Consider the following 13,522-nt stretch of genomic DNA (forward strand, 5'->3'; position numbering starts at 1 on the left):
GTTATAAATGCAACTAATATACTAATGTACATCTCAGCTTGCTGGCCCTTTGGCAGAATGTTCACACATGAACACGAATATATTTAAAGACTTACAATTTTGGGCTCCGTTCATATCTTATGTAAATGAATCGAGAGCGATAAATTATATTTAGGATTTTGTTATCTAAGGCGACATGGGTGCATTGCTCAAAAACATGTAATTTAAGTGCACACTACATGAGTCAGTCACTTGAGATCGTTCCCCGCCTCCTAAAATAGTCCCTTAGTGGGAGACCACAGATAAGGTCCTCGCCGCTCAAGATAGGCAGATGTGCCCGAGCGTGGGACCTCGATAAGGCGGGGACTATTTACTTAGGCCTCTGCGTAGGCCATTTACTTTAAGATGCGATTCTCATGTCACCTATTTAAACCGAAGATATTTCCAAATAAAATCAGTTTCTTACAAAAACTCAACGAGTAAAGTCTTCTTATTTGGGATTTTACACCTTCTATAAAATTGCTGCCTGCATTTGTCACGCCCTCACACCAATGCAGTGGCCCTCTGCCACCCCCCACCCATACATCCTTACACTTATACACACTCACACCGACACGCGGGTAATTATGAACGCTTCACAGAATGGCGGCCATTTGCTTATCTTCACACCCCTCATCCCACAGATATGCATGTTTGTGTGTGTGCGCGCGTTTCTTTCATTATCATTTGGTCGCTTTCTCCGCACTTTTTTATTTTATTTTTGTACGCGCTACGGAGAATTTATGTTAATTGCTGGCATGTTGAATATTTTCTCCGCACTTGCACTCAATTACACCAATTACAGGTTGAAAATTACACGCGCTGCTTGCTCAAGATAATGGATGTGGGCTCTGTGGGCCAATGGGGGGCGTGAAGGACGCGTAGGGCGTGGTCCACAAGTTTGGGTTGCCTAATGATAAGGGAGCTAGCTATACGTCAGAGCCTGCTGAGAAATTCCACTTGCTTAAAAGCACCGACAATTACTTAAGAGCAAAAGGCTTATTAGATGAAAATGCTGTCCTTGAATTCATCCTTGAGAGCTTACGTTTTAATATCTTATAGTTGTTAATTGGGAAACCTTTCAAGATATTATGCATTAAACTTTGCTTTTCTACCTATAAATCTGGTATTTTCCCCTCATTAATTAACGAGCTAAAATCAAATTAAACACATAATAACCTTTTAATTTAACTAATAGAAATATCTTGTTCTCTGCGAAAAAATCAGTCACTTGGTCAGAAGGTCGATATCAAGAGGTCAAGGATTAATTGAAGCCTTTTGCCTCTTTAATTGCTGTTTGCGTAGCCAATCCGCACTTGTCATCGCTCACAATGGGCCAACGTCGCTTTTCAGCTTTTGTTTGGCTGTCAACTTGCGCTTTTCCTGCGTGCTTGGGTTGATTTCCCGCTAGGCGGTTGTGCATAGGTATGGGTATAAAAAATACGTTTGGTATTATTGCGTGCGTTGGACACACGTGACTGCCGTTAGTCCGCCGAGCTTCCGTCTTTTCCGACGGCTGTTTCACTCGCCAAATGCCACGCAAACTGGGCGAAAATATATATGTATGTATGTACCTATAAAATGGGTGCATGGAAACATTCGCTCACGCAATGATTTATTACGCGTGATTGGCGTGATTGCCACTTTGCTGCTTTATTTCAGGCTGCCCCGACGGTGTCGCCGGTTCCGCTTTTTTTTTTATCGCGTTTCGTATAAATGGGCTTTGTATTTCAATTATATAGCGGAGTTACCCAACAACCTGACTTTTGAAACTTGTAGGGGAATTCCGGCTGGGCTGCTTAATTTCTGCGTGACCAAACAAAAGTCGGCCCACTTAATTGAAACGCATTGGAATGCAAAGATTTGCTCCGCCGGAAAACCACTGACAAACAAAAATAAAGCGATGCCGCAACAGTGAATGTAAATAAAACACAGTGAAACCGCCGGGAGGCTATTTGCAGGGCAAATAAAAATATTAAAAATAAATAAGCAGTAGCAACGAAATTTGAGACTCGCCTGAGAGCCGTAAAGGAAAAGTGCCGCCCCAGCTGCGCTCGTCGTCGTCCTCTCAGGCAACGCAAATAGACAAGGATCCGGATTCCGGAGCCAGCTGCGATTGCAGTTTTAGCTGCCCGGACTGTTCGCTCCACTTTTCCGGGTCCGGGTGTGGGTTTGGGTTTGGGTCTCGGTTCTGGTAGGAGTACGAGCACGAGCCCTCGGATCCGGGGCTTCAAGTGCGTGCCGCTGAGTGCTGCTTATAGGATTGTTTCAGCTGCTGCTGCACGGCTCGTGCCGTGAAGTGCCGTTGTTGTTTAGCCTGTTCCCTTTCGTCCTGTTAGTCTTCTCTCTCTCTCTCTCTGCCACTCTCTCCCTCTTTCTCTCTCTCTCTCTCTCTCTTCCTCTTATTCGGTCCATGTTTTAAGGGCTTTACGTGCCTGTGCACAGCCAGCAAGGATAACAATTACTCTAGTGGCATGTCCACCATCTAGTGTCCCGCTAACTGCTGATGCTTCCCAAAGATACCCTGCATGGGCATCTGGAAAATGGTATAATTGGTAAAAGCAAAAGTTTTAAAATTGAATCATTGGTCCCGATACCATTTTGTACATATATACATGATATAAGAAAATATTGAAAGACGAAAGAACTCATTTAAGTCTTTAAAAATAAACGAATCAACCATATTGCTTCACAGGGTATCCTTTATGCAGTGCAATTCGGTATTCATTAGAATTGCTTGTTTTAAATTGTGTAGCGGTTAAATAAAAGCCTGTTTAAATACATTTTTGTGTTATTTTTTCGACTCCCTTGTGCGCTGCGTATGTCGGTCTGAATTTATAGTTCCACCCACTGCCCACCGTCCAGTTTCCACTTTTCCGGCTCTTGGCGCTCTCCAATATGTCAGACGCACATTTTGGTGAACCGCCCCCATCCCATCCCTATCCCACATCCGCACCCCCACCAGCTGTCCGCATCCGCATCCCCATCCCTCAAGCTGTCTAGTGCCGAGCTGCTCTTGCTGTGCTGCTGCTGTTTACTTTTGATGATGCATTGCAGCGTAATAATTTCACGTAGACGTCCACGGCACGCAACAAACGACAAATGGCCAGGGAAACTACACTGGTAGAAAACTACTTTCAAGTTTTAGGACACATTTCTTCAATCGATTAAAAGTTATTATCACATCTATTTTGGGCAAACTGAACGCGTTCTGGCAAAACATCTTCAAGTTCTCCAGAATTACATTTCTCGGAATTCTAAACTTTATGGCTGACTTGCAAGTGTAGAAGCCAAAAAAAAATTTCAAATGGGTCAACTGGTCGCGGCACGGGCTCTTAGCATCTGGTCCGTTATAAAATGCTGTTTGGGCTCTTCAGCTGCCGGCCCACAGCGACATTACTCATACGCAACGTGGCGCAGGGATTTCTCTTCCCAGCAGTTTAACATGCCAAGAGCATAAGGAAACAGGCGGGAATTTAAGGAATATTCCCAGCGGCAGTCAAGGTGCTTCGAGCCCACACTCACACACTTACGCGCACCACACCCTCTCCCACACTCACACACACACACACACACACACACGGACACCAAAGTCTCCATTCACCTCACACACTTCGCCTTTGTCGGCAATCAATGAAAGCAATTTGTGAATCTCTTGTGCAATTCGGCGACATACAAACGAGCTCAAGGACACCTAAGCACACACAAGCACAAACAGAAACACAAATACGAGCACCCGGGAGGATATCCCGGGAAAGGTATTGGCAGTTGCGATGAAAAATCTTGTATGCAAATCAAATATGCAATATGATTTGTAAAATTTTTCCAAATGTATTATATATAAAAGCCAGCAAAGGAGAAGAATCCCCCGCAGCAGCCGCAACAACAGGATTCTCCGGCTTAAACTTTTTAAACCTGTTCCGCATCATCGACACATCCGCAGCTTCCTATCCCTCGTAGGTGCTAAGCAAACATGCAAGCTGTGAGGATTATAAAAAGTAGCAAAGAAAGGCGACAGGATGAGGAGGCGAAAAAGGATAGCCCCGACAAACAGCCACCCAAAAAAGGAAACAAAAAATGCGAAAAAAAAATAAAGGCAACAAACAAATCCCCCCACATTCCACACACACACATTTAGCCAGATCCCATTTCTTTGCCTCGCATGTTCGCATGTGCTAAGCTTTTTGTAGCTGCCTCAAAACTCCTGCCACCCACTATTCGCTCCCCATTCGACCGCCTACTTAGGCATAATGATATATTTAGCTTGCCAAGTGATTGTTATTTGATATTCAACAGATTTCTGCTCTTTGCCAGACTTTTTGTCTGCCTTTTTGGATGGGCCACGCCCTGCAAAGGTTAAATCGATGCGTGCTTGTATTATTTCATGAGTTGGCAAGCATCTATGTATAACAACGATTCAGGTTCCTCACGGCCAACGTTGCGAATGCGTAATGTCAGGCGCCAATTGACCAGTCAGCTGCATATGGAAGGTGATTTGTAAACTGACAAAATAGCCAACTTACCCCGGAATTTCGGATAGACAATGGATGGCACGTTTTGTCGCTTATATTTTTCCATATTTTCATAGCTCATTGATTGCCGAGCGAAATGGTTTGGAACGGTTCAACCTGCTTACCCATGTCCCATTTTTACCACTTTCCCACTTCTCGTCCAGATTTCATACTTTCCTTGTTGTTTGACACTCGAAGTTTATGCATTTATTTGTAGCAGGCCGTCGAGCTGCTGAGTTTGCCCGAGTCGTTGATTTATTGTATTGTACTCGCTGCCATTGTAATATTTGTGTCTGAGTGGACCACTTGAGTGGTGTGGGTATGGGTGTGTGTGTGTATGTGGGTGTGTTTATGTTGAGTGTGCGGATTCATATGGCAGTCAAGTGGCCACTCGAGTTTATGTATGTAATTTTTATATAATTCCTACGACCGCCTTCAACTGCAGTCGCCGCAAAGTTTCATTTGCTTTTATGGCCCACTTAGCACCATTAATGTCTATGGCCATCGATCACGAAACTATGGATTGCGTTTTAAATCCAGAAAGGGACCCAAAGCGAAATTGGTAGCCACATATTTTGCCAGGGCACAGCACTAAGCCCCCTCGCTTGGCTCACTAAATATGCAAAAAGGGGTTTTCCACGGCAGGCTTTGGCTGTCGCATGCGAGGCAATTAGAAGCGGAAAGCCAAAACGAAGGGGTCAGCAGGCAAAGGAGGACTGGACTGGACTGTGGGCCAGGATCAGGATCGTTAGATAAAACCCCATTGGAATTGTGACAAATACGCGGCAGTAACAATTCATTTAGATAAATCAGGCAGAGCCAGACAAATGAAGCCATTACCAGAGACGGCCCTGCCATTCGTGACCTGTTCGAGTGCCATAAATAAGTCATTTAAAAATAGGCCTAGGCCAAGTTGTGGTTTTTGGCCAGGCCAACAACATTGGCCAACAGTATTGCAGCAGCAGCAATCAGGGCTGCCATTTAGCCAACTGTTTATGCCCGTGACAAACAATGACACTCAATTTCCGGGCCGAGGAAACCCTTGTGCTGACAAACGATGTTGCTTATTAATTAAACTGATTAAATTGTACGTTGCGTGCGGCTGGCACTTTCATTGATTGGCCACCGATCACATTTGGACAGGGAGAATTTCCTTCGTCAGAACCAGCACTTTGTCCCAATTAATAAGGCCTGCCAAAGTTGGAGTGTTGATAATCACAGTCGTCGTAATAATAATAATAATCATAATCAAGCCAAAGGCAAGCGCAAATTGAATTATTTCATTAGGTGCCGAGTGTGGCTGATGTTTGACCTGACTGCTGATTGAGTGCCTGACTGACGGATTGACTGATTGATTGATTAGATTTAGACGCAGCAGCTTGGGCCAGTTGATCTGATGAGTATGCCCGTGCAGCAAGATGGCTCAGTTAGCTGGCTACACTCTATTATACTAACTGGTTGCATAAAATGTGTCCCATCCGGAACAAGCATCCATCCATTTTGCATTTTGCCAGGACTTGAGCACGTTGTTCCCATCTCTCAGCTTCCCCATGGCGGAGTACGCCTGCTCCTACCCCATTCCGCAGCTGTTCATTTTGTTGCTCGTCTTTTCCAGGCACTTAATGTGCTGTTCCATCCACCCAGCCCACTATCTCTGTTTCAGCGATGGAAAACAATGCAGTGGGTACATGGCACATGGAATGACAAGCAGACACAGGCGAATTTCAGCACGGAAGCGGAAGTCATTGTTGTCGCACAAAGGCGAACGCGTCGCAATTATAATAATTTTGATTGCACGCCGCCAGCCCCACCAGCTTGTTATGGTGGTTGCTGGTGCAGTGGTGCAGGATCCAGTCTGAATTATGCAGCATGCCAGGCGGCATGCGAGGGGCGAGGCGAAGGACCTCCCAGGGATGAGGAGCACACGTGCCTCACTTTTGTACTTCCCCGTCGCTTCTATGGATCTTTTTTAATTACGAGTGCTACTAGACAACGTCTGATGGGAGTGGAGAAAAAAATCTGAATCTGTGGTGTGAGGTGAATTAAGCCACTGTCGGAGGCACCATTATCATCATCAGCATCATCAGCAGCTAAGTCTTCTTCAGATGCCTGACCATCTTCTGTTTGTTGGTAATACCCAACTAATTAGCTACACAAATAAGCAATTAACTGAAAGGGGGGGGGGGGGCTGTTGGTGGTCACTTAATTACACAAATTATTGGCCACAAAAACCTCAAATTCAAAAGCTCCGACTCGAGTGCACTCAAGGACATGCAGCTAACAAAGCAGTCTAGCTGTAATAAGGAGCTATGAATGTGTGAGATCCTCCTTAAGTGGGCGGCAGCAATGTGTATGTGTGTGTATGTGCGGAGGACTTGGTCCTTGGTCAGCAGTTTGACCATCAGAAAGAAAGGAAAACAATTTTCTTGAAAGCTTTGATTTGACTAAGTAAACTGGAAAATCCCGGAGTGCCACAGATAACGAAAGTAGCAAAGGCGGGAAAAGGATACAGCAAAAGGGAGACAACTATCATTTGCTTTTAATTTGACTCGAGGGCGTAATTAAAGAAAAATGCCAAGCCAAGCCAAAGTCCTTTGATTGTCGGCCCGGGGCATCCAGTTGGCATCCCTGCCAGCTTCTTCTCGGCTGGAAATGCAAATCAGTTCAGAACGGGATCCACTCCCTGCCAGAGAAACAAACATGGAACAGAGATGGATTTGTCAGGAGAGCGAGGCCAAAGGAGAGAGCCGTAATTCGTTAATTGTTTTAAGAAAACAGGCTGAGACTGCACGTCTCGAAGGACATAAATCCCGTTTAACCTGACGCTGCAAAGCCAGACACATTGGCACGCCGAGGACGCAAGGGGCAGGGCGGCAGTGGGTTGGGGCCAAGGACTTGCTGGCACAGTCATCCAGCTAACACATAAATTCTGCTCCTTTATTCCAGTTGCATAACATGTCCTGCGACACCGACAAAAAAACACAGTGAAACCACCCGAAGACAGACCGACAGACGTGTTATATATAACGGCAACTTTTGCTGCTGACTTGGCTGGGCCAATGTTGCTTTAACAAGTGATCGAATAGGGATTACTCAACATTAGTTATCACGTAGATTCCTTAGAAACTTTTTTCCCTTGCATATTAACAGTTGAAAGTGTTATACTCTTTTAAAATCAGTTTATGTTAATCCTGGCATTATCTCGCAACCAAATAATCCTTAGATTGGACATACCCGTTTGCATTGCAAGTAATGTGCATGTGTTAAAAAAAAGTGTCAAAAAACTAACAACTTTAAATAGTGAAAGACAAGCTTTTGGGGCAAGGGGGGCTGGCAGCAGCAGACGAAGTTATGCAAAGTCAGCAGAGGACATTGACATGCGAGCATGTGTGTGTGTATGTGTGTGTGACTATGAGTGCGATTCAATTTGCAGTTGTGACAGTGCAGCCAAGAGCAGAATAACCCACACCGAGGACTTCACAGTCAAATTGCCATATTTCATCTATGACTTTTACGACTTTTTCCTTTATTTTTCAACACATTCTAGCACGTTCCAGTGGAAGTTCTCACAGGATACGTATGAACTTTCGCCGATTTCAGGTTGATGCCTAGGCAAGATTGGTTTCAATATCCCCGACGCACTGGGTGAAGTATTCCCTGGCCAATCGGCACTCGTCGCTGTCCACGTAAAATTCGCTGGGACACTTTTGCATGGCATGGATGCGGACGCATATGGTGATTTGTAAGGCAAAGGGATTGCAGGGTTCCTCGATGAATTCAATATCTGGCAGGTGGAGAGTGAATCGTCTTCCGTGCGACGATCGGAATAGCTCGCATTTCCGATACGCATCCACCAGGAATGGTATCGATTCATTCTGTGGCTGGGGTGCAATCGTCTGCAGATTGGTGCGAATGTTGGCCAGATCCAAGCGAAAGGGTGGATCGATTTCGATGTAGCCACAGCCTATGAAGTTGCACTCCTCAATGCACTGTGTTTGTAGGATCAAATGAATATAGTTTGTATTGGCTACACCACCCGAGCTCACCATATTAATCGTATATAGTTCGGCAAAGTTGAATTTCCGGTGCGCAGGCAAGTTGAGGCTTTTCCTACATTCGGAATTGCCTTTATCTAAACTGGGACGTGTTAGCTGGCAGCATTTAATGGATAGGTCCTGGTAGGATATATAAAACTAGAGTCGTGTGTTTTTGATTTTGTTTTTTACATACTGCGGCTCTTTTTCTTTCCAATTTGCAATTAATTTCGCAGTTGAACAGGTAAAAATACCTGAGCAGTAGCTAAACCAAACTAATCAACAAATTTGCGAATTATAACAATGATCTAACTTACGAACATGGAAAATACCACCGACCCAGGGGACATTTCAGAACTGACTGATGCATAAAACTAATTTATTTCCAAATCAGACAAAACATTTTACAATTAAAACATGCTTAATTGACCATGATGAAATTAATTATTTATATTAATCACCGTTTTTGACACCATCAATACCTGCGCTGATAAAGTGCTCACACCAATGCGACCTCATATAACTTTCATATGTATCCTGACAAAAGTGCAATCCAATACGTCCGAGCCGCAGGGCTTCTTGATTAATTGGTTTGGCACGCCATCAGATTGCGTATACGTCACGTTGCCAGCCTCAAGGTCGAACGACTTGGCCCGCTGTGAGTTAATAAATTGTTTGGCGTTGTTAAATAAATTTTGATTGCCCCGACGGCGAAGGACAGAGGCGTTGCCGCACCAACACCACTCATTTCTTGATTTATTGATATGCTAATTGAGTATTTGCACGTTGCTCGCCTTTTGGTCCTTTTTTAATGGCTCAAAGAGTGCGTCGGCGTGTGGGTTTCGGTGGCCATTGGAAGTTATGAGCCATGGCACGCCATTTGCATGGCGGCGTGTTGTTCAAATTAATTGTAAATGGTTGTAATTTGCTGTTGCCGCCGCTGCCATCGCTCGCCAGCGGACCGTTCGCTTTTACAGTTTAATTGCAGCTTAAAGAAGCGAAAGGGGCGGGGCCACGAACTTGGACCTTCGAGAGAGAAGCGGGTCGGTTTAATTAATTTATGGCCATGGCCGTGTGCCCTTCCCCCCCCCCCCCTTCCACCACACCCCTTCGCTTAAATACACGTCATTTGAAGTTTGAGCGTGTTTAACGCGACGTATGAGTGATTTATGTTGATGGAGTGCACATTAAGCGATGTTGAGGCAGTTAAACTGCCAAAGGGTCATCAATTGAGTTGATGTGCAAGGACTTATGTCGAGGCCTTGGCCACGGTTCCCCTCGTTTCTCCACTTTGAGCATTGTTGCGTGCCCACATTGTCCTTGTCGATTCCTGTCCACCCCCCCTTTCACGCAGTGTCTGCCAGCCAAGCGGCTTACTTCGCTTTGTGAATAGCCGATGGCTGTATAAATAACATGTTTATGTATAATGAAGATTTTTGTGAATTAATGGCAAAACAAATACAAATATTTAAGCCTCCTGCTGACAGGCAGACGAACGCGAATCAGTTGTATTTTCCCGGGGGACACCTAGCATAATTACTTAACTACAAGAGGGAAATATTAAGCTCTCTTACTTTTTGCTCTGAAGAATCCTGATTCTTAATGAAATTATTATGCTTACATACCATACTCTACCTATGCGGTATACTTATTTTTATGTAGAGCGATACATTTTAATATTATATAGGCTTAATTTTAATATGTTACGATGTTTTGTTTAGATCTAGAAGAGTATACAGATTTCTCTGTAGTTTCCTATAATATTTCCTACACCAAGTCCTGGTTAGTTTTTGCACGCAATTTAATTATATTTGCAGGATTTTTCCCTCACCACCCAGCTTCCCTCGTTGTGTGTCGAAATTAGTAGGAAATTGTTAATGCGATAACAGATTTTCCCACAGAGTGTGTGCACCATGTAAAGCGTCTTTTGGCCCGGTTGCCAGGAAGCTGTGCAAAAAGGGCCTAGCGGAGTGTGTGGGTATTTTTATTGTGCCAAAGCAGATTTAAGGTAAATTCGACTTTAAGCAAAGGAGCAAGCTCGCTGGCTGGATGATGGAAGGGGGAAGGGTGAAGAGGGGCGAGTGCGAAACGCCAGAACATGGCACATAAATCGTTGGCAGCTCACGAGAAAATAGAGCTCCGAGAGCTGAAAACACGTTAGCAAGTGAGAAATTCCATTGAAAATGCATTTGTGGCGAACAGCGTGGCTTGCAAAAAAAAAAAAATAGGGGGAAGTGGTTGGATTTTGTTGGCAGCTAAATTAAAGACGCAACTCACGTGGTTGCTGGCCAAGAGGGGGCGGAAAGCTGTCGCCCTAGCCCCGCACATAAATCAGTTTTAAATGCGTATAAATAAATTGGCCAGCAGGTGGGTGGTGGATGCCACACATGTGGGTGGTGCACTCCTAGCCACTGTGGCCGGGCGAGGTCATGGTCTCCTGCTAGCCGCAAGCACAACTCGCAGCTTAATCCAAACACTTCGTTCTGACAATTTATGCGCTTAGATTGCCAAGGGAGTGTAGAACAAGGCAACACGACTGAATGTGTCGCCATGTTTGTCTTGTATCTTGGCTGCTTAGCAGCGACTTGGTTATTTACTCAAGCTTTGGTTACACAGCAAAAAACTGTGTTTACTTGGGCTACATAAATCTGGGAAATACTCTTGATGAAATAGGATTAGTAATTGCAGGAATATATTAAAGTTGAAACATGATGGAATGCCCCACATCCTTTTTGCTGATGCAGCTGGGCATAAATAATATTTGCACCCGTGAAGATTTTTCTTTGAGCTTCCCATGCCAAAGCTCCGTCTCATCCACTTGGCTGCGTTTAATCAAAGGGATTTTCGTTGCAAAATTTAACTAATTTACTTTGTTACCATTTCGCTTTTTTTTTTTTTTGGGCAGTACAATATTTGCCTTTTCACTGCCGAACATGCGAAGCGCCTTATTGAAATTTCATAGTCTAATTTTGGGCGCAAATTAAATTTTAATTACGCGCCGTTTCCACTGCCACATCCTCTTCCCCTTCCTCGTCCCTTTCCGTTCCTGGTTGGCTTTTTGCAGCTCGATTGGCTTAATTGGAAACGCTCCCTGCACGTATTCTGTGTGCGGGTGGAAATGAGTGGGTGCGGGTGGATGTGGGTGGGTGTGTGTGGGCAGGCACTTTGATGCCTTTGACAACATTTGTGTTGGGTCCCCGGAACGCGTCATTAATTTTTAACCCTTGCCCTGGCCATATTTCCACTCGTGGCAAACAAGATTAAACCATTTCCTCCTGGCACGCAGACATTTGGTCGTCCCTCATATAACAAACACATGTGCAGCGCAAATGTAGTACAGTACTCCTATACGCAACCAAAACCAGCAGCCAAAATATAACAGAATTAGACGCTTTGATGATAAGTAAAGCAACACACATCATCCGAGGTATATAGTTTTTGCACAAGTTTCGCTTGCAATTCATTTGGATATCGTTTGGGAGAAGGATGAGTAAGTGGTTCCACTTCAAGGATATGAAATTAAAATAAATTTCATTTAGTTGATGATATTGGTGTTTATTTTTCAGCAAGGATGTTAATTGCCAGCCGAGAACTTTCTGTTTGCATATGTCTCATTCACCTGCATTGCTCTTAATCAACTTTTTTTTTTATCGAATTAAACAAATTTGTTTCTAATTTGGGACACAGAATCCGGAGCACAAGCATCGCAGAGCCCTCAGCTCAACCATTTCGGCAGTGGATCATATTTGCCAGCAGTGGCAGGTCCAACATTTGGCTATTTGCATAGCCAGGAACCGGGGGAAGTAAACTGCAGTTGGAGGGACTGCAGATGCACGAACTTCAACAGCAAATTAAATCTTTGCTCCTCTAGTGTAGCAACATAAAATGCAGAGGAATTCGAACTAGATGTGTGCGTAGTAGTTTACCCCCATTTCGATAGGGATTTCCGGTGACAGTTGCACATTTTGCCCCAGTGTGCCAGTCATAATTATATTCAAATGGTGACGGAGACACCAAGTGCCATGTCAGTTGCACTTCGTTAAATTCGAAAAAAAGACAGGAAATTATATGACAGGGCGGAAGTAAATATGCAAACTTTTTCAGTACTCGACTAATGAATTTCAATAAAAGTTTTTCGCTTTTCCGCTGGCGCCATTGTTGAGCGATCTATCACGCATTTCCCGGCCTCGACGCTTTCCCAAACCGCCGATGCCCCGCTTTGCCACTATGTTGACATTGACAAGTTGGCAGGCGAAGCGAAATGCAATCAATATCCAATATTTACATGTATTTCGTACTCTAGTCCACCACCACCCCCCCCACCCCCCTCACGCTTCTGGAAAATTGAAATGCAGCTGCAACATAAAATAGATGTCAATTTCGCTGGAACTGACAACAAAACAAATTGAAAAGAAAATAGCCAGAGGAACATCGGGAAGGGGGGGCTAATGGGCAGATAAGCTCACGCACACACACATACACACCTTCAGTTTTCCGCCCGCATAATTGTAATCAGTGTTTACAATCATTTGCGCCATTTCCCCCATCGAAACGCAGTCCGAATGTATGCAATCCCCCGAAAAAAGGAGCCACTACCACATGCAGCTCAATTGTAGGCTGACCCCTGACCCCGTACATGTGTTTGTACTCGCAACCGAAAAATGGCAGAAAGGGTTAAAATAACGCGAAGAGTGTTGGAAGAAAAAAGGAGCCAGAACCAGTGCCAGTACTATGCAGCAGCTTCAACATAAAATTTTACGAGTCGTTTACACAAATAGCAACACTGTTGCCAATAAACGCCGCCCCCACTTCATCCTTGGCCCCACTGCCTTGTGGGGCTGCTAGCACCTTTCTGGCAACCCCCACCGCCCTCCCATTACCAACTACAACTGCCACCCATCTGCATCCAACCCCTGAATCCAAGAGCGCTCGTTTTTGCAATTTTTATATTGTTCCAAA

General features: G+C 44.5%; 2 protein-coding genes and 1 long non-coding RNA gene across 8 annotated transcripts in view, besides 1 other annotated feature; all 3 read right to left on the minus strand.

The window, feature by feature from the left end:
• Positions 1-486: part of a mobile genetic element that runs on past the window's edge.
• CG45263 (uncharacterized protein) overlaps positions 1-13,522 on the minus strand; it is a 113,290-nt gene that overhangs the window by 47,357 nt on the left and 52,411 nt on the right. The gene's annotated exons all lie outside the window — the stretch shown is intronic.
• On the minus strand, positions 2,119-2,501 carry lncRNA:CR46126 (long non-coding RNA:CR46126). Its single transcript, NR_133364.1, has one exon. It is a non-coding gene; the product is annotated as a long non-coding RNA:CR46126 (long non-coding RNA).
• On the minus strand, positions 8,138-8,913 carry Obp85a (Odorant-binding protein 85a; the record flags this gene model as incomplete). The annotated part of the gene is made up of 3 exons (NM_001347742.1): positions 8,138-8,518; positions 8,576-8,704; positions 8,881-8,913. 3 exons carry the CDS (start codon positions 8,911-8,913, stop codon positions 8,138-8,140), a joined length of 543 nt encoding a protein of 180 aa, NP_001334691.1.

Source organism: Drosophila melanogaster, chromosome 3R (genome assembly GCF_000001215.4).
Source record: "Drosophila melanogaster chromosome 3R".
NCBI classification, from domain to species: domain Eukaryota; kingdom Metazoa; phylum Arthropoda; class Insecta; order Diptera; family Drosophilidae; genus Drosophila; species Drosophila melanogaster.